Below are 21230 nucleotides of genomic sequence, written 5' to 3'. Positions count from 1 at the left end.
ACTGTTGTTGGACACACGCTTCGACTGTGCGCTTCCACATTCTTCCACATCTCAGACTTACGCGGTACTCGTTGTGCCCAGCCGGACCCGCAACAGGGGCGGCTGTATCCGTGTATGCCGAAATCCCTCCACCAGCCAGGGAGTAGAGGAGGATCTCCTCTACTGCCACGTGACGCAATAGTCTCAACAAGAACCTGCCATACCAGAAAACCGTATGGGCGGCGCTGTCACCTCGTAAAGTTGCTCAAGGGCTGTCTGCAAGAGCGGCTCCTGAGAAGAGCTCTGACTCACGTGCGCACAGTTGGCAGGCCCTCAATAGTCGGTCGCCAGTCTGAGAGGGCTCACTCCCATCCCGTTCTGCGCCGCGGTCCCGCTTTGATTGCCTCCAGAGGGGCTAGTCTGACGCTGCGTTGAATGAGAGACAGGACCTGTTCCAAGGGGAAAAAATTTGACAACCTTCAGGTATCGTACAAAACGCTGGGGCGTACTGTCCAGAGCTCAGTGACGCACCCGCGAGTGCGCTCTAGATGCTACGCCTTCGGTTGCAGGATGCGGGCTACGTTCGGGATACACACATAGAAGCCGACGCCGTATCACATTCCTCTCTCACTTCCGGCACTCGGGAGGGCTGCTCAGATCGCGGCGTAGCACGCGCTGCAGGCTGTACTGTCCGATGTGAGTGCTTCGAGACAATGGCGGCCTTCGCTGCTGCTTTCCTCGGCCCACGGGAAAACGAAGGAACCTTCACCTCTCCAAGACCGAAAAACGACTGGCAGCTAGCAGGAGCGACCCCCCTGCACTGATCCGTTGACGAAGGATGGGCAGCCGGACAAGTGCTCGACGTCTGCACTGGCGTTGCGGCAAGTGCAGAGCCAATGCACCTTGTCGACGTGCTCGCCACCGCGGCGGGAGCCGAGGGACTTTGAAAGGATGAAGTCCGCTTTACCTGGCAGTCGGCGTCTCGAGGTCTTGCAGAATTGTGGCGCGAAAAAAGCCAGTCGCGGGGCGCAGACACCGGAAAAGGCAATGTGTCCTCGCGTAGCCCGTCTGTCTCCGGGGACACGACGGCCGGCACCGCAGCGCGTGGACAACTTGGGATTGGGGCTGACTTAGGGTTCTTGCTCACATTCAGCTTCGCATCTTGCGGCTGAGAGACTACGGGTGAAACATGTTGGGAGGTTACCATACTCTGGGAAGAGAGGGGAGCGTGGGCAGTATCTCCGCGGACCGGGCGCCCCGGGGGATCCAAACTCGGACGCTGCGGAGGCACTGGGGCTCCGGAAAAGGTATCCGCAGGTGACTGGTTAAGAACCGGGTCTGAGGAAGACGTCCTGGCCGGGTGGGACGCTTGCAGGCTCCGTGTGCCTGTCAAGGAGCCTTGCAGGGCAGCAGGACTGGTGGGGTATACAGCAGGCTCGAGCGGAGGAAAGGTCATGGGATTCACGCTGCCGAAGGTGGTAAGAAATTCCAACCAAGCAACAGACAACGGACGCATTATACGCTGGCACAGAGCCGAGTCAAGAGCAGTCTCTTGAGTTGCTAACATTTCTGTGGCGCGTGCGCTACTCTCGGATGAAACCCAAACCCGCACTGCGCGGGCCATTCCGGTAGCCCGGGTCCCGTCCCGCTCTCGAGTGTGTACGTGTTCAACATCTGCCGCTGGAGCAATCCGGATGTCGGCCGCAAGAGGTCTGATACAGCAGTGCGCCCCTGCAACAGCAAGCTCAGCTACGGCCTCGGCGGCAAACCGGCGGGCTGACGCATCGCACTGGCATAAGAACATTTCTTGGTCTTTGTTTCCCCCCCCCGATTTTCGAGCAGCGAGAGATAGATCACTGGACGAGATGTGAGCGTCGCTGATGTTTGCCTCTCCTTCGATATGAACCGGCCTGTCGGCGGCACCGCCGCGGTCCCCGGCCAAAGAAGAGGTACCGTCTTCGCGTGAAGGCATCACGTCATTCTCACTGTCCTGGTGTCGCGTCCCTGCTGGAAGCTCTTTCTCTTTTTCTCCGACGCTCGTCTGGGATACCCTTTCTCCGGAGTGGGCTACGGACCGTGCCGCATAGGGCGGTACAGTGCCTTTTGCCGCACCTTCAAGCCAACCACGCGGGAGGTCGGATGTGCTGTGATGAGGTGAAGGGCCAGGCTCACGGTCTCCACAACACCCTCTCTCCAGGTGCCAGGCGACACGGGCGAACGTCAGATTGCTTTCACCGAGGTGTGCGTCTGCAACAAGGGGAACGCGACGGGACGGGTACTCGTAAAATGCCGTTAAGACTCGTAGTGCCTTAGCAAAACGCCTGTTTCTGCTGGCAGCGACAAACGGGTCGACTGACTGCCCTGCTCTGCCAAAATAACGGTCTTCGGGATCATCGGAACCTGAGTCCGTCTCTTCTTCGCTATCGACGGCTTTGAAAGCTCCCGACACCTTGAGTGTTTGTGTTCTGTTCGCGCGGACAGCGGCTGCTGCAGTAGAGGCACGCGTGAGCATCGTACGAAGTGGTGCAGGAGAGCTGGAATAGTGTCGCTTCTCTCTAGGAGGGGTTACAGCGTTGCTTGGACTGTCTTCGTCCATTTTGCCTCTGTGTTCTACGTCTAACTCTCCTTCGCCAGACTCTCTCTCACCGTTCACGGCAATATCTTTGTCTTGCTCTTTCCGCCCGGCACTACCTGAAATTCTATATCCAGCGCAGGCAAGAGCTTCTTGCCGAACACGTTGTCCCTCTGAGTTTCCTCCGTTTCCTGGGCTGTCGCGAACCTCCTCACCTTTCTTACCTCCTTGATGTAGCCCTTTTTTCGCGTCCGGCGGTGTGCTGCCTTTTCCGCGGGCTCTTACCGCCTGATCTCTCTCCGGTGTGAGAGCCCCTCGATGTGATTCACTACAGCTTTCACCGCTCTTTCGCGTTGAATGTAGCCTGGCGTCCCCCCCTGCTGAAAGCCTTCCGCTTGTTCCAAAAAGCCAGTCGACCTCGCTGTCCCGTCTAGTAGTTGCGGTGTTGGTGCGGCGACCCTTAGTGCTTTCTTCGTCTCCCAGCCTAACTTCCTGACATACTCTTTCTGCCTTTTCACTCCGGGTTTGTACTCCTCCGATTCTCTCTCCACCACCGTCAACTAGTTTTCTCCCTCTGCCTGAGATCACGCCCCGACTGTCAGGCTGGTCACCGGCATCACCGCCTTCTCTTGCACTGCACTGACTCGGTTCCGTTTCTGCCCGGCACTCCCGATCTACATCCGCCAGATGGTCTTCTTGTCCACGATTCTCCGTCCATGGTTTCCCTCTGTTGGAGTCGTCCCCCTCTTCTCGTTTTCCTTTCTTCCGCTCCGACCTGTTCAGTTTCTTCTCTCTTCGTAGTCGTTGATAAGCAAGCCACTCGTACCGCCTGCGGACGCGGCGCGTGGACGTCAGAAAGACCTTCACTTCTTCCACGAAAATTTTCTTCAGAGAAACCAAGTGAAGAGAGAGACTCGACTTCATTCCAAACCGGCACTTTGCAATATCGAGATCCCGTGTCGCACTCCTGCTGCGTATGCAGCTTCCATTTTCGTTTCTCTCCTTCCCGGTTGGCTTGCCATCTTCGCCCGCGCGTCGGTATCCCTCGGAGGTATCTTCTTGTCCAATGTCATCGACCACGCTCAGCAGATCTGAGTTTTCGCTTGTTTGTGTTTCGTGCTGCCGTTCTGCTGTCGCCGCCTCTCCCCCCGGCAATCTAGCATCTGTTCCCTTTTCTCCTCTCTCTCTTTTTTCACCGTGTTCCCCCTTCGAGAACGCCTTCCAGTCTTCCTTTCTCGCGTTCTCTGCGTCGCACTTGTCTACCTCGCCGAGGCTGGTCACGTGTTGACGGCTGTCCCCTCCGCCGGCCCCACCGGTCCCTGTCTCCGGGAGAAAAGCTCTCCCACTAGTGGTTCGTTCTCGCGTTCTGAGCCTCAGCGCGCAAGGAGAGGCAGTGCTTATCAGGTTCTCGTGTCGTCTCTTCTTGGCTCCTCCAACACAAACAGGGCAGCGCCAAGTGGCAGTGGGCTGGAGCTCTTCATCTGTTGGCGGCGGATGAATGCACCCGAGGTGATACACGCGACGACACCGTTTCGTAAGCTGCAAGGAAGGAGTCCGTCTATTGACGACCGACGATGACGGAACGGACGGCAGCACATTACCACTTTGCCGCGACACGAAAAGAGAAACGCTCTCGCGGGGCCTTGAATAAAGTGCGCTCTCCTCCCTCTCCTTCTTTGGGAACAACGCCAAACCATTTTCATCTTCTTGGGCTTCACCGCACCCATCCGCAAGACACGGCACCTGCTCCGGTTCGTCACTTGCCTCGCTCCTGGTGGACGTCTGCCCCAAACAGGAAGCGTGTCCGTCGCAGAGAATTAGATCACCCCCGACACCGCACATCCAGCACAAGCGGTCGTGGTAGCCGGCACGCTCATCATCTTCCGAATCCTCTGTGGTAGAAAGGTCTATGACAAGTTCAAGGTCTTTCTCGTAACCTTTCTCTTCTTCCTCGCTGAGTGTGCAGCTTCGCACCCCGCCGCTAGAAACAAGCCTATTTGCGTCGACACGTAACATGCCGCATACCTCGCTCGTTGCTTGGTCTGTTTCTCGGAGAGGCGGGTGCTTTCGCTTTGCTTCCAACACTTTAATAACCCTGACGCCCCGCTTGTCTGCTCTCCGCGTACAGTGCTCATCTTCGTTAACATTCTGTAGAGACGCATCTTTCTGAACCTCTGTCCCGCCGTTGTCTCTAGTTTCTCCGAAGAAAAGGGCACGTATCTTCTGTCTTCCTCCGTGTACTTCCCCCGCGGAACCCGGACCCGAATTTGCTCCAACCCGGTTTTTCTGTTTCTTCCTCTTCGTTGTTCCCGCGTCGTATCCGGTAGCCCGCAACAACTCGGCCAACGCTGCTTCGCCAGAGTGTTCTGACGAAGGATACGCACTCCGTGCCAACTGTCGCAGAAGACGACGTTCAAGTTCTCTGCAAACGCGACTAAAGGAAGTAGCGGAGACCTGACGACCTTTGCTGCGGCAAAATCCAGTTCCCCGACGCTCTGCTTTACTGCGGTCACCCTCGTCGAGAACAAGAGAAGGTACAAGACCTTCCGAGACACAAGGCACGGCATGAGAAGGCTGGGGCTCGTGATATGTCCCTTGCTGCGCTGGGACTGCAGCGAGACAGGAGCAATGACGAGAGAGAGAAAAGCCATAAGAATTGACTGTGGGACAGCCGGACCCAATCCTCGGAAGCGCATCTGCCAGGAACGCCGCCAGACCGATGGGCGACAGGAAGGGTAGGAACGCCGCCGCGCGTGCGTGCCGTCTGAGAACACGAGCGGCCTTTTGGTACACTCGACACAGAAGTTCCTCCTCTGAGAGGCGTTCACAGCGCGCCCGTGCCTCCAAAGCCGGACCAGCCTCCGGTGATCGTGTTAGGGCCGTCTTGAGATCTGGTTGTCCGGAGCGCGCCATGTCTCCGTGGCGGTTCTCGGACTCCACCCTGCCCTCTTCATTCTTGCTGTCTTCCGCGTTCGAACCTGAAACAGTTTCTCCGCCAGCAAGGACTTCAGAAGGCAACCCGTGTCTGACCGCGGCCTCCTCCCGGGGGCTGCCACATTCTGGCTGCCCCCTTTCCAGCTGCGAGTTGCCGCGCTTCTCCGCTGTCTTAGCACAGGAACACTGTTGGTTACGATGAAGGAAAACCTGAGCGGCCTCAAGAAGCGGCGCAAGTACCCGCACGCGAAGAAAAAGGTCTCTCTGGGCCAATCCCGCAAGAAAGCCCCATAGTTCGGTGTGTTCGTTCCCTAGAGAACACGTTACTGCCTCGTCGTCTCGCTTGCCGTTGAGAACGAAGAGCGACTCTCCTGAAATGCTTTCAGCACATCCACTCCTCGTCCGCACTGAGTCGCTTGCCTCCAGCGTCCCCCCCGAGTGACAGTTGACAGTTTCCTTTGCCCGCGCTGCCTCGCTTTTAGGGTCGCCGCACTCCCTCTGCTTCTTTCGCCCGCGTCTGGTCTGTCTCGTCCCTTGTCCATCTCCTGTCGTCTCCCCATTTGTTTCCGGTATCCCCGGGCTTTCTGCTTCTTCTTCTCGGAGGCTGACTACAGCACAGGCCCGGCCACAACGAAGAGCGTCTCCTGCTCCCCCTCTACGCTCACTCAGAACGCCGTAAAGAAAAGCGCATAGCCCTCCACTTGTTCCATCCAGGGGAGGCAGTGCTGGTGCTGCTGGGTCAGATCGCAACGGGGCTTTTTCATCCCCTAAGCGAGAGAGAAGGGGCAAGTCAGCAAGGAAGGCATTGTAGAATAGACGCTGGGACGGAAAAGGTAAAGACCGAGCAAACGCTTTTTGTATCCCTGCGTCTCCGTTTCCCTTGCCAGCTCTTCGAGCCTCTTCCTCCCTTGGTTCATTCTCTTCGTCGTCTTCGGTCTGCGGCCCTATCTGGCTCCTTGGCAGCGTGGTTACTTTTTTCTCGCTGCAGCGTGTCATATATTCAGGTGCTGTTTTGTTTGATTTTCCTTCCCTCTCGTGCCCGTTCGCGTCCTGCGTCTCTGCCTGTCTTCCCACTCTCTCACGCTCCGCTTGTCCGTCAACGTCCGCTGTTGCTGCTCTTGTATTCTGCCTCATCCGCACGTTGTCTTCCAGTTCTTCGCGTTCTACGCTCTCTCCACCTGTCTGAATGTACTCTATACATGCTCGTAAAAACTTTTCCTCCCTCAGTTGGAGCTTCGCCCGCTGTTTCGAAGCCGCACTTCCTCCGCCGCGAGGGGAGAAAAACGACTCGTCAGTTGACCCTTCCATGTCTGTCAACCCCGCATCTGAATTATCTGTGAGATAGAAGCCCCGCAACGGCTCCGGGACCGCGGGTACCGGGAAGCCCGTAAACGGACACTTGTTCAGTAACCTGCTATTGTATAGTTGAGCAGAACAGTTAGAGACGGACGACGTGAGGCGAAGGACCGAGGACGGACAACCCGAAGACAGCGAACTGTCAATCGAAGCTGATTGCCGACCGTCACAAGCAGCCGCAACGGCCGGTGAAGTGGTGACTAGCAACGCCGCCTCGACCGGTTCGGCAATGAAGCGCGGTTCTCCACCCCCGTATGTCGGCTTTTTGTCGGATCCAGCGTCTCTTTCGTTCATAAGTGACCCCACCCTCCCCTCGACCGTTGGCGTTCGCCTTTCCTGTGCCGTCGCTGTCACACCACCTGCTTTCCTCGTACCATTTGTGTGTTCTGCCTCGCCGCTTCTCCCAAGACCGGACTTGCCTGTGCTGCGGAGAACAGAACCTGGTCCCGCAACTCGCCCCACTTCCCTTGTTTCCTCAGGGCACCAGTTAGCCGCGCGCCCAGTCCTGCAGACGGAGCTCCCATCAGCAGAAGCGGGAGCGGTCACTACATCAAGAGCAAATGATGCCCTGTCCTCGCGCGGAGGCAGTGGCAGCCGCAGGCCCTCGTGAGCTACGCATTCTGCAGCTCGTACACCTGCGGAGAAGGCAAGAACGCACCCTTCATTTTTCAGTCAGCCCACTTTTGCGACGCGACTTGGTAAAAGTTGTAAGAAGGATCTCTAGCTGACTTACTCAATACCGCAACCCTGCTGGAAACGCCGCTTCGAAGCACCTGCGTTTATGTCGAGTACTAACTGGCCCGCAAATACCAGCTCTTATGAAGACCCCCCTGTTGAAGTTTCGAAGACGAAACCATTACTCCGGCAACTAAAAACACTTCGTGAGAAAAAAAGTCACTAGAAACGTAGCAGGCAACATGAACACCAGGTAGCCCCCTTAACTTGGTGCTCGGCCAAACTTTCGCATGACAGATGAGGCTTTTACATAAAGACCACATACCCGGTTTTGCAATATAACAGAGTTGCCGCTCGTCACGTCTCCCCCCACATTACCGGAGACTATAGTGTACGCATATGTATACTGACTGTGTGTAACGGAAGGATCCAGGTGGTTCTCCCTTTCGTCGGCGACAAGTGGAATCCAGAGCCCACCGGTATCGAAGGCGCCGTCGACGCACTGGAAGTAAGCCTTGCTGATGTACTCGCCAGCGAAAAGAACTCGAGGATTCTGCGCCGGATGAGGGGCACGCAGAATGTCTGTGTCGTCATCGAAGGCATTCACTGTCTACACATACAAAAATAAAGAAAAGCATGCGAGCAGAGCACCGGACATTCCGGGAACAAAGGAACCATGTGGTCTCGAAACGGATAACGTCTCGTGTTACCTCTCTAAAGAAAATGCGCGGTTCCTTGCAGGTGCCCACCCCGTGCAGCCGGAAGAGGTGCGCGCGTTGCCTGCTGACTCCACCTCATGAATAGGCTGCCTTGAACGAATGCGCTCGACACGCGAGTGGCACAAGTGTAGAAATCGAGACAACTCTCGGAACACGTGCACTGCTTGGGCGGCTAGATCAGGTACATGACATAACACGCAAGAATTGGTCCGCATATCACGGACAGCAACAGGAAAAGAGAAGCTTACGGGAAACGAATAGGAACCTCGGCTGAAAGGATCCTCGTGCCACCGCGTGACCACGTAGTCCACCGGGGGAGGCAGATTTTTGTCCGGGATTCCAAACATCCGCTGCAGAACATCGATGACTTCAGCGACTACCTGAGCGGCCACAGGAAAATGACAGAAGAAAGACGGAAGCGAATTAGCTACAAGCGGCAGCACGGCCGCTGGCATCCTTTCGCACACACTTATACGCGACGTGCTGGCCAGCACTTTGTGTTCGCAGCCCGCCACTAAGCGTCTTCTTATCCCTCGGGTGTATTCAACAGTCTGGCACGAGCCCGACAGCAACGTCGCCGACAGGGCGAAGCTGTACATGTCCACATATTATAGTAGAGCCACTACACTTCGTGTCAAGAAAGGATAAACGAGCAGGGCCGATTACAAGCGAATCTGTTATCAGACCCAAACTCGACGAGGACACATTTTAGCAGATTCGCCTAGCCCTGAAGATGAATGTTCGGCACTCACGGTTGAAACAGACCGTGTCAAGACGAAAAGCAGCAGCGACGAAGTCAAATCACGCAGAGCCGTCTTCATCTCTATAAGCTCTTTGTTCACACTGGTGCAGATAGAGGGGCGGTGTTGCGTGTTACGGCTCTGTCGGCACACCAACAATTGAGCGGACCCGATAAAGCAAGCTTACAGCCTGGTCTGATGCGAGGCCGCCGTAGCCGTTGGAAAAAGGAGGAAAGCAGTGTGCAAGTAGACAGCCCTCCTTGCCATAGGCATGAAGATTAAGGAATTGAAACTTCTGATCCAGACAATTCAGCTGTAGCTGATGAGGATCCCAGAAAATGTCCGAGGGATGCCACCGAATGACGATCTGAAGTCGCAGTAACGGAGACGAGACAGGAGTCAACCACAGGGACTCTGGCATCAGATATTTCAAAAATCAGGATGAGTGCAAGGAAGGGACAAGAGTCCAGAAAGTGAAAGCGCCGTCTACGCAGTTACAAGAACACCGCATTCCGAAGAGCACGGCATATGAAGAACATATGAATGACCTACGCTTACCTTATTATGTACGCCCATCTTAGTGCGCGACAACGCCTGCTGCTTCTCCGCGGACAACGGGGGGGAGAACCGCAGAAGACCAAACGTTGAACACGCCTCAAGATCCTCCCCGGTAGTGTCCCGCGTAGAAGGAGCACCTCCTCCGCCCATACAAGGGACAGCTGGGGAAGACGCGCGGAGTGGCTCAGAAGCGAGCTGCGATACAGGGACAGCGACGATGGCAAACTTCGCTCGAATGCTGCAAACAACGCAACAATAAATCACTCCGCACGCATGCAAGATTTCACGAGCTCTGCAGATGAGGACAGCAACGCACATCAGTATGTATGCATACATGAACAACTGTAACCGCTGCGACAGTGTAAGACGAGTATTCATGAAACGTGCCGTGTACATAGAGACAAGCAGACAGTATTCCACCCTGCCCTTTCAGGAACGCACCTCGATTTCACTTCGAAAAGCGAAACTATACAGGACACCAAGAACGTTATACCCATTCAAACCGACTATGGTCATCTGTGCGGGATGGGGCTTCTCCTACGCTCACTTCCTCGGTCTATTCCGCTGAGTCAGCTCGTACAAAGCTTGGCAACCGCCTCAACACCCCAACAGTAGGAGCTGCTTCACACCTTCGAGGGGAAACACGAAATTGCCTAGAGGCAGCTTGTAAAACCCTGTCTCGCATCATACGCGTGGCCCGCTTTGAGCTTGCATTCGCCACATCACTGGCAGCCTAGAGTGGACGAGGGAAGTCTGCGCCCGCAAGTGCTTCTGCCATTCTGTGGCGTCTGTGCTCTTACTCAAAAAAAGTAACAGGATCCTCTCCTCGACGTGGCTGCTTCGTCTCAAACAACTCCCAGCACTCCCCTTGCAGTTCTTGTACGCCCTCTCTTATTCCTTCCCCGGGAATCGCACCTCTCACTCCCTCGGGAACTTTTTCGTCTGTCGACGTTCGCTGACACCGAATGAGACCGTGACTACTCGTGAAGCCAAACTGTTTATCGTTCACGCGCACTCTTACAGAAACCGGCCAGGCACTTTCGTCGGGCGCCCGCGTGTTTTCTTGCCGTCCTGCGTGTCTGAGCCATCCTTCATGGAACCCGCTTGCATGCTCGGGCTGCGCAGCTGCGCTTTCAGCCCTTCTTGTACATCCGCTCCCCTCCAGCACTTCCTGAAGCTCTCCCTCGTATTCTCCCCCATCGGCGCTCACCTTCACTTCTACGGCAGAAGCCTGCGTAAGGATATAAGGATGTACTTGCAGCGCAAGAAAAGCAGGAAGCCAAGCCCATCCTTCTACCACCACTTTGTCTGCTGAGTTCGCAGCGGAGGCGTTAAAGGGGACGATCCGCGGTCCAGGATGCTGTTGCTCTCGCTGTAGCGCGTGCGTCAGATGCTGTTGTTGAGTCCGGACAAAGGATGACGACCAGCGCAAAGGAGGCGACCGAACCAGAAGCAGCGGACGAGGCAAGATAGAGCTGAAAATCATACCAGGTGGTTTGCAGTGATGACTTCCATTTCGGAAAAAAGACACAACAAACGGGGAGCCGGGCATGTCTCCTTCGTCGCTTCCTGTCATCTCCTCGTTCCCCCTACAGAAATGAGACCCCTGCACAGAAGTGCCGCCGCGAGAGGACATCGGCAACAAACTGGCTTTTCTGCGGGAGAATGGCCCCTCAGCACACGAGAAGGGTTCCATGGTGAAGAAAGAGTCACGGGAACAACTGGAGTCAAATCGACGGGATTGCTCCATGAGAGGAAAGGCAAGCCGCCTGCCCGAAGCCTCTTTCAGCACAGCAACTTCAAAGGGAAAACTTTTTAAAGCGGAGACACTCTGCTCTCTAAGGTCCCCGACGTATCCCAAGCGAGACTGCAAGTGTACCATCAGCATCCGCAGTTCGACCTCCGTGAGAGCGCAGATGGCTTCGACGCCTTCTTTAACCTGCGGGCCTGCTAGGCTGTGGTCGGGTCTGGCTGTAGTAAGTCTGGAAGAAACACCCGTCACGCTGGTCCTTTGAGGAACTCCCTGGCTACCGCTGTTATCTGCAGTGTTCACAAGATTGCTGAAGCACAGCTGCTGTTTATTTTCATCGGTTGTATACGAAGCTGCGAAAGAGACGGAGACCTGTGAATCGAGCGCACCGTCTCCCTCTTTGGACTTAACTGACATTTCTTCGGCATTCCTTCCTGCTCGGTCACAGGAATCTTCGGCTGCGAGAACTTCTCGACCGCGGTGCGTCGCGGGCCCCAAACCAGCTGCAGCTTCAACGGTCTGCATTGTTGGACTGTCTGATCCAGCGCGATAACCGTTCCCACCGTCGCGTAGAAACCTCGTTGTTTTTCTGCTGTAAGTCGGCTCCTCATTCTCTTCCGCGCTACTACGACTTGGTGCCACGCAGCAGTAGGGATTCTCCTCAGCAAGCACCTCCCGTGCGCACTCAGCTAACACGTCCCACGCACTGAGGCGGCTGCCAGTATCATCAAAGCTCCCCACTGGCAGCACAGGTCTCAGGATGACCTGGCTCGAAGTTTTGGAAAAGGAAAGATCGGGAGACCCCGTAGATGACGTAACAGCAGACTCTCCTTCACCTGTAGAAACAGATTGCAGGAATGGGCCTTGCGCATTCCTCCTCCGTTTCTGCGGCAGCTCTGGCGTGCACGCCGATGTTTCTCCGGTAAGCTTCCAGCTGGAGGAGCCACTGTCCACAGGTGCTCCATCAGTTACACAGTCATCCCGCGAGTAATTCGAAACCGGCCGGCCGTCGTCATCGCGGCAGGCTGAAGAACAACAATCCATGTGCTGTACGACCGAGTTCGCTGGTTCCGATTGACCAAAACTCCCTTCCTGTCCAGCCTTGCTTTCGTTGGCCCTCCCCTCAGACTGCCCGACAAATCCTGCTGATTTGTCAGCGAAGGCCGGCATCCCCTTGCCACCCGCAAACCCGCAAGTGTCTTCCAGACTTTGATTCGTGACCAATATTTCTGAGGGCTGCCGAAACAGCGGATGTGCTGCAGCCGGAAGTACAGCGTCTGGCGGCTGCGCGGGAAGCGAGCAAGACCGGCCGACCTGGGAAGCTCGTCTGGTGTCTAAACACATTCTGGCGTGTACACACCAACCTGTGCAACACGTGCGACAGCATTTGCCGGTGTCCCCAGAACGACATTGTGATGACGATGATTGTTTCCCTGTAACGAGCTCCGCAAAATGGTTGGTATTCGGTTGTACGTTTGGGCACGCTGACGAAAGCTGGCCTGGAGTGTCGTGCGCACCAGACCGACCCAGGAACGCACCTGGCGGTGAAAGCAGCTGCTGAACAAGGGAGTCCCCTATCGGGTAGTATCCGGAGAAGGCCGACGAAGAAATAACTCCGGCTTTAGTTTTTTTCTTTCTGGTCTGGCCGTGCCCTCCTGCCTCATTTTCGACAAGTGAAGGAGAGTCAAGAGCACGATAGGCGCACGTGGACTCAAGTGCGCCCCGACCAAGACAGACACCGTCGCCGCATGTACACGGGCACCTCCCATGGGACAGCAACGTCGTAAACACGGTGTCCTCTTCCTGGAGATTCGCCTGCTGAGCGTCTTCTTGGAATTGCCTGTAGAGCCAATTCTGCCCTTGCTCTGGACGAGGTAGAGAGTCCCCTCTGGTCTCCCCGAGACTCCTCTGCTTCCGCGAGCGGGCCGCAGGTGTATGCACTGCCGCAAGGTCAGCCAGACAGCCGTTCACACACGACGCTGCTGGGAAGGAAGCAGACAGAGGAACTGCGACAGGGCCCTGCACAAGCCTCTTTATGTCCGAGGATTTAACAGCAAGACACCCTGAAAGAATAACACCAGTCGACACGGGAGACAAACGAGAGACTGGACTGGAGCTAGCCGCCTCTGCGACACGAAACGACGGGGGACGACAATGGCTGGGAAAAGCGCGCAGAAATACCTGAAGACGAGATCCTGACGTTCTCTTCCTCTTTCTTGGGTGATCCCCCGCAGCATGAAGAGCTGGTTTCACTTTCTTTTTGCGCTTCGTCTTCGGAAACTGTCGAGAGAAGAGGCGGGAGGTGGGCAAGCTTGGCTGCCGCCCGGTGTCGAATTTGATCGAGAATGTGATGGACGCGCACAGTAGAAGCAGGAGAAATCCGAGTACCAGTCCGGTCATCATACCAGCTGTAGAAGACCAAAAACATGTGAACCGCGAAAATGCATGAGAATACAAAGGCAAAAGAAAAGCGAGGGTACGTTTCCGGACGTCTGGACGAAAAACCACATAACAGCTGTGAGAAGCTGTTGTGTGGTTTTTCGTCCATACGGTGAAGGTGGACGAAAAGGCAAAGTATAGCGGCGTCCAACGAAGCGCTAGTACCATCTAACCCTGTACTAAGCACCTCCAGAACCCTATCACCGCATCGTCTGCGACCTTCACATAAATGCGCACTTGGTAGCTCTGCCTCCCGATCAATCGTGAATGTGATAGCGTCACAGCAGGTCAGCAGCGGGGCGCGCCCTCGTAGTCCAAAGCAAGATGTGTGACAACGCTAGCATTAGCCGAAGGCGGAGTAGGCGCTACTAAAAAGCGTGCCTTACGGCATAGGCCCTCCGTTCTGCCATCAGTAGAAACGATGACAGCCTTGCGCTGTCAGGCACCACGCGCAATCCCACGAAGGTAAGAGGGGCTCTTTGTGATCCTTAACCTAACTGTACTCGAAGAAGCCACAGCTTGGCTAGGGGTAAGCTGCGCTCCGCACTGGTGACACGATTCAGCTCCCGCCTGCCACCGTTCTGATTCCAAATCCTTCGCCGGCGAGGCACGCAGCCGCAGCGAGGGTGCCTATGCTTAGTGGTCTACAGCAACACTCCACACGCGTCTTTTCCTGCCGCTGCCAGGCTTCGACTTCGCAGGCCTGGCTGTCTTCCACGCTACGTATATACCAGTACTGGCGTCTGTACCTAGCCTCCTACGCTTGTCTGCTGCCCTTCCAGAGTGGCGTCGATTACTTGCAGAAGAAGGTGCTTTCCCAGTTTTGTTTCCCACAGACATCGGCGACCAAGGGCTTGAGCACGGCCGCGATGCCACTAACCGATCGAGAGGGCTCGCGCCTCCACCGGCAGTCCCGAAGAGGTGCCGCGAAACCGAAAGGTGTCTTGCCAGTTCCCCCAGTGTCGGCGCCGGACCCCTCTGATCTCCCGAAAACGAAGCCTTTAGCCTGGGTGGCACCTCCGCCCTTGCGCAGGCCGTAGCGACGGGCCCGCCGGCGCCGATACCGTGTGACGCAGTGCATGTAATTTGCCCCCAGATCCACGTACACACCTGCAAAGAGTGCACAAGAAGTAGGAAGGAAGCAAGGGGCTTCGCGATACGTGGGCACGGTCCACTGAGGCAACACGCTGAGACGAACTCCGTTCCTCGTAAAACCAGAGAGTACACCCCAAAGCACGGCAGTGACGTCAGGGTGATACGTCGTACAACTGAGAAATCAGCCGTCACCGCGAGCAAAAGAAGCCGAGAGACCCCCGCGGACACTGCACCCACCCTCAGCTAACCTCTTTCTGACTGCCCCGAGCCCGACAATGGCTGACCCTCGCATCATCCCTTTATTTGAGAGATGAGATGAGTTTGGACGTGCTCTGCCCTGGAACAAAGTGGTTCGCCTTCGGAAAAAGGAAGAGCCACAGGCGACCTGAAAAAAACGGAAGAAGGCTCCTAGGCCGCGTCGGACGCTCGTCGGCACACGAAAGCTTGAGGCCTTGGTGCAGGGGTCGGCAGGCGCGTCTTTAGAGAACCACATCAGTCTCTGCATACCCGCGAACCCTCTCTGACGAAGGCCACGCCGTAGTCCGTGAGCCCCGGGTACGCATGGCGCCCGGTGAGCGCAGGAGTATCGATGTCCCGGGCTCCTACCGAAGAATCGCGTCCTCTCGGATTTCAACTGCCACCTGATCACCACTATTCGCCTCAGTCCCTGGAAGGGAATTCTAGCTCCATAAGGGTGATTCACTACAAGGCTGCCCTTCAGAGCACCGGCAGACAACCTTGCTCCTGAGCAGGGGACCGTGTCCCGATTCCGAAGTTTAAAAAACGGCCGTACGGTAAAAACTTTGTACGTAGTTCAGCCAAGCATAAAAATCCCAAAAGGATGATTTGAGTACTCTCCCACTTCCGTGAGGCTATCGCCTCTCCTGACAGCACGAAACCATGCACACAAAACACCGAAAGACGACTGCTGGAAACGAGAGGCAGCGTGCTTGCAGAGTTCGCAGGGTTACCTTCCACAGTTCGTCCATCTGGGAGTGTCCGAGCAGGTAAGCGCGTGGTAAACGTTCGACCTCCCACATGCGGTTTGCCTTCGACTACCAGGACCTGAGCCCCGCACCTACGCAAGTAGGCCGCCGCCGCAAGGCCACTCACACCCGCACCTATAACTACGCAGTCGCAGCGCAGCTCAAATCGCTCTACGCCGCGCTCACTGCTGCAAGGCAACCGCGCTGATGCAGGGTCCAATAAAGCAGGAAAAAGACCAACCACTGGTGAATTCATCTGCCTTGTGTTCTCTGTCCTGTGCCGAGCCTGTCCTGTTTCCCTCTCGTCTCTACATCTCTCTTCCTCCTTCTGGATCCCGTCCCAATCCCGCTCACCACAAACGCGCCTCCCCTCACTTCTGTCCGTGGTACCTCCCTTCCCCGTCGAAGTGCATCCGGTGCTGTCCCTCCTCTCCGCATTTGCCTTCGCGCCCTCACTTCCCTTTTCTTCTTGTCGGAGCTCTTCGGCTTCTCCTCTTCCATTATGACCGTTGCCTTCGGCCTCTTCCGCTAGTGCTGCCGTGCGCGTAGCTCCGGGTCGCCTTGCTCTGGCGTCGCGGTCCCGCCTCCTTTGCCGGAGAAGCTGCGCCAGGTCGCGGGCCGGCAGCCCGAAGCCGAGGAGATCCACCGGAGGGGCTGCACCACAGACTAAGCCACGGCAAAAGGAAAGCACAAAACACTGTTCGTGCTGCGTGACCGTACTGAGGACCAGAAGACTAATCCAGCTAAAAAGCGGGGAAAAATAAGAGGTGACTATGATCCCATGGTCTCTGAGCACCCTAGTGGCCCACCCGGTGGAAATACTTTCGAAGGCGCCTCAGACTCGTAGCTCCTCCATACCTGACCGCGTGTTGCTTAGTAGAATGTAGAAAATCCACGAACACAGGCACACGCACAAGCAACTACGCCATTGTTACATCGGCAGAAAGAGAGACCACCTAGCCCCTCCTCCACCCCCGCCCCCGCGCAGATAGACGGTTCTGCTTGGGACAATACACGCCTCGCGTCTCTGCTTGTGCACCGCCGCCCAAAAGCATCCTCCCGGAGGAAAGTACAGACAAAAGCGTGTGGGCAAACGCAGGTCGAGACTAGGTACACCATGCTGGAGCTTGGCAGCGTGAATGTGAACACAAACAAGTAGTGGACTCACACACAAACCCACAGCGGAAACCTGGATCAAAGCGCTTCCAGAAATCCGCAGGAAGAGAGCGACCACACGGCGACTAGAGTACACAACTGGGCGCGCTTTTTTCCATATCGGAAGCAGGGATTCTCACGTTCAGGGGAAAGACCAGCGTGCCTGAGGACAGTCACCTTGTGGAACCTAACACAGACAGCCAGGCGAGTTATGACGGACACGTATATGAAGCACGGTGCTTTACAGACCGTAAACCATCCTGTTTCATTCAGCCTACTCTGATAGCTCGGGCAAGACATCTACGCTTGGGGAAAGTCTTTACCTGCTGTTCGGCACTTCGGAACCCGGGGAAGCGCACCACCGTTCTCTTCTTCGTTGGGTCCCGCCAGATACCGCTCATGGTCCAACGTCCGGGAGCTGTCCCCTGTACGCCAGTCCGCAAGCAACGGTTTCTTGGTCACGCGCGGGCTCGGCCCCGCACGTGCGCCGACGGCTTTGGAGTTGCAGATCTCTGGGGATAGAGAGGTGAGGCCGCTCAGAGAAGCTTTGGAAGAGGACGGTGCAAAAGATGGAGGATGAAACGATTGCGAAGAAGACAGTGACGGAACAAGCCGGGTGTGCCGGTCTACATTTGGATGAAAACGTGAAGTTGGCAACTCGGAGCAAGAGTGCACCCGAGAAGCAGCGGACAGCGTGCCAGTGCGAAATCTGGACGGTCGGACAAGTCCGGCAAAGGACGTAGAAAGGCATGGGAGGTCACTCGGCAGTTCGCCTTCATGGTTGTCCGTCTTCCCGCGGGGCTCCGGTGAGCTACGTAATAGTGCGGGGTATTTCCCAGTGAGGGCCACCGCACGATGAGAGGGCAAACTGTTTACTAGGTCAGGGAAAGCTGAACAAGGAAATGAAAGTCCCGTCTGATCAATGGAGACAAGACACCTTGTAGTTTCAGGTTCTTCCTCCAGCAGAGCCGTTGAGCCTTTTCTTTTTGAGCCTTGCAAAAAAGACGGAACGACGGAACGGGGGGCACTCCAAGACTCCGAGGAATCTGATGAAGCAGGATCACAAGAGTCAGAATGGGCGACAAACAGCGCACGTCCCAATGAAAGAGACGATGGAGACGCAGGGACAGAAGCAGGGGCAAGACAAAGGCCTCGTGTTGCTGAAGGGGACAGAGAAGGAAGAGGCCCCTTGAGTACACCTCCTGCCAGTCCATCTTCGGGAGCTTTGAGATGAAGACGAAGACGTGCTGCGTTCTCCGCAGAGCCTGACGAGCACGGGACAGACGAAGAATCCTTCCACCACGAAGAAAGGTGCGGTGAGTCCCGTGCCCGTGTTTCACTTTCCCTTCGTGAGCTTCCCCCTCTCTTCCTTTTCTTCTCCTGTTTTTCTAGAGCACGCGCAGCAGGGGGACTCCACCTCCCCTTCAGCATCTCGGTGTATTTTGAGAAAACAGATCTGCCTCTGGAAGAATGCGAGAGAGAAAAGGCGAAACAGTCATTATTGCACCGGCGCGGCAAGCAGCGCCGTGGCTCCAAGACAGCATCCTGATCCCCAGCTGGTTCTCTGGCCTCTCCTGCTCCCCGCTCGCCAGCGACCGCGTACGCTCGTTGCCTTCCTGGCTGTCGTCCTTCCTCACCGGAATCTTCATACAAATCGCCTTCTTCTCTCCGTTGTCCAGTGCTCAGAACAGATGCTTTGCCGACCTTCCCTGCCTTCGTGCCTTCCTCAGCCTTCTCCGCCGCCACTTCTCTCTCAAGACGCGCCATGTTTTAAGCGTTCTACCGCGCCCTTCGTTGCTGCGCGTGCCACTCCCGGACGTTCACTGGCCTTTCATCTCCCGTCGCCACTCCGGAGACGTGGCCCCTGGCCCTCCTTCATTAACCCGTCCTCGTATACTAAAAGGTCTACGGTATAGCCAGGCCTCCGTGGCTCCGCGCAGCCCGCAGAATGCACGCATTAAATAGCAGAAGAGTAAAACTCCAGCCGGAAAAAAACCAGGAAGAAACTTTAAAAGGGTGCGTCTGTGAGTGGACCAGGAGCAGGAGATCTCGCCTCCCGCTCGGAGTATCCGAGTCGGGAAGGGTTTGGGCGTTCCCTAGTCTGTCCCAGTCGAATTCGGATGTCCATTAGCTGATTACGTGTGTCAAGGACAGCATAACCCTATGGCACCGGCGCCAAGTAAAGAAGTGGGCACCACACGCTCGCGCGACCGGAAAAGGGCACGACAACGACAGAGCTCTTCCGGAAGTAAACTTTGTACGTATCAGTCACTGGTGTACTGAGGCTCCCGAATGCGTGACAGAACAGCGGAACAATCGAACCCACGTGGAAAGCCGGAAATACAACTCACAACGCCAGGCGGATGCAGGCCGAACACCAAGATCCCGGTGGCTCATGAGCGCGGGCTGCACAGGCGCGGCGCTACCGACGGGCGTTGAGCTATCCCTGCCGCTGTCTAGATCGCCTTCCAGGTCATACCAAAGCGCCAGTCACACTTTAAACAGTAACGTGGAACCGCATCGGTATCCAGCAGCTCATAGCATTGCAGCGCCTCAGTCGATGGCCACAAGTGAGCCGGGCGTGTGACCTGGATGGACGGGTCGGCGTCGCCACTAACTACAGTTCATTTTCACACCAGACAATACAGTGACACATGGTACACATGAGGAAGATGAGAACGTATGCAGACAGAAGCGACCGAGCAGCAGTGATAGAGGACACGGAGTGGAAGCATTCATGGATTGGGTATGCACCGAGAAGCGCGTTCGCTTTTTCTTTCCCATCCACACCGGCACACCTCTCCAAACCGGATCATCATGGGAAGTGCTCGGTGCTGCTGAAGCGCGCTCGGAAACCGTCGTGAACATGTGAGGGGCTTACAAACAGGGAAATGAGGAGTCTGGACATGCTAGAATAGACTAGCTGGTACGCGTGAATGAGGAAGTCCAAGAAGCCCACTGCGACCAACGTGAATGTTCTCCGGGAATTTCAGAACCGCTAAGAGAGGCCGCCCACAACTGGTTGCAATCATATCAGCTCGGGGGCACAAACCAGAGAGGACATACTCGTTGTTTCGTGGCTCCGTGGTGCTCGAGCGGCGACGATCGGCCTCGTTTCTCCATTCCTTTGGTCTACTAGGCCAGTTGGGGAAAACATCATAAACTTTGTTGCCGATGCATAGGCGGGAAGTGCAGGCACGCAGGGTCAGTGGAGTCGGCAAGATCACTTCAGGACTGTTTTGTGCACCTTCACAAGAGAATCTGTTTCTCCCTGGAAATGCAGCGGCGCAACGACACCGCATGCGGAGAACCCACCTGCCCGGCTGCGCTGCGGTGTGCAACTCACGTGGAGAAATGCAACTGCTGTTCGCAAACACTGGACTCTCACATTCATTTGACGTGGTGCACGGGCCAGGTCTGGTCTTCTTTTTCAACTGGTAGTAACTGGTAGGGGGGACGAGTGCTCTTTCTGCTATGACTCGTTGCCGACAGCCGGGGAACCGCCGGACTGGGGCCCTTGCCCGAGAGCGTCCCGGCGGAGTGTTTTCCGTCCTACCGCGGCAGCTCGTATCGCAGGACGGGAGAACGAACGATACAGTCCCTTGTCTTTCTGGGGCTCCAGGAGATGCATGGGGGGGGGAGACCCGGCTACACTTCTGAGTGGAACTGTGCTGAGTCTGCGTGACGCTGTATGCCAACGGCACACAGGACATCAACTGATGTGCTGTTCCCGGGGAAGCGCGACCTGGGTGAAAAAATGAGAATCTCGGGACTCCTTCTCTAAGAAGAGTAACGCGTATATCTCCATGTTCGTAAGGACATGGGCAGGCCGCACGGGGACAGAGCTGTTTTTGGTTCGAACCGTTGAGCGCGGCACGATCTGTTGTCTTGAGTTGTGGCGTCAGTCGCTGGAGTTAAACGATTACTGACTAGCGGCAAACCGTGTTCTGATAGGACTGGAACTAGTGGCAGTAGTGGCGACTGTCGTGATTATCCGTGCACCGGGGCTTACTTGTTTCTAATACAAGGTGGTGTTCTATGGCAAGGAAGTCTCGTCCTGCAACGGTTGCTGGCACTGACCCGCCTGGGGGGGCGGGGTGGGGACTTCCTTCAGGACCCCGCAAGTCCGGACGACTTCGGCCCCGTGTCTAGATATCTGAGAAGCACATAGTGGCTCTCCCTAATTTTGTCCCTCTCTTGTGTGGGTGTTCTCCGGTGTTTTGTCACTCGGAAAAGAGTTTTTCGTGTCTAGAGTGCTTCTTTTCTCTACCG

General features: G+C 56.1%; 1 protein-coding gene across 1 annotated transcript; it reads right to left on the bottom strand.

Moving 5' to 3' along the window:
• Positions 1–192: 192 nt before the first annotated feature.
• Positions 193–20387, bottom strand: CSUI_000218 (amine flavin-containing domain-containing). Its single transcript, XM_068060452.1, has 10 exons — positions 17282–20387; positions 15789–16469; positions 14520–14832; positions 13465–13691; positions 10334–13346; positions 9534–9771; positions 9163–9342; positions 8484–8615; positions 7895–8126; positions 193–7476 (listed from the first exon to the last, which is right to left on the bottom strand). The coding sequence occupies exons 1-10, from the start codon at positions 18723–18725 to the stop codon at positions 557–559; spliced, it is 13380 nt and encodes a 4459-aa protein (XP_067927573.1). The 5' UTR covers positions 18726–20387; the 3' UTR covers positions 193–556.
• Between the last annotated feature and the right edge of the window lie 843 nt (positions 20388–21230).

This window comes from Cystoisospora suis, assembly GCF_002600585.1.
Source record: "Cystoisospora suis strain Wien I chromosome Unknown contig_99, whole genome shotgun sequence".
NCBI lineage: Eukaryota > Apicomplexa > Conoidasida > Eucoccidiorida > Sarcocystidae > Cystoisospora > Cystoisospora suis.
This window is presented reverse-complemented; position numbering and strand designations above follow the sequence as displayed.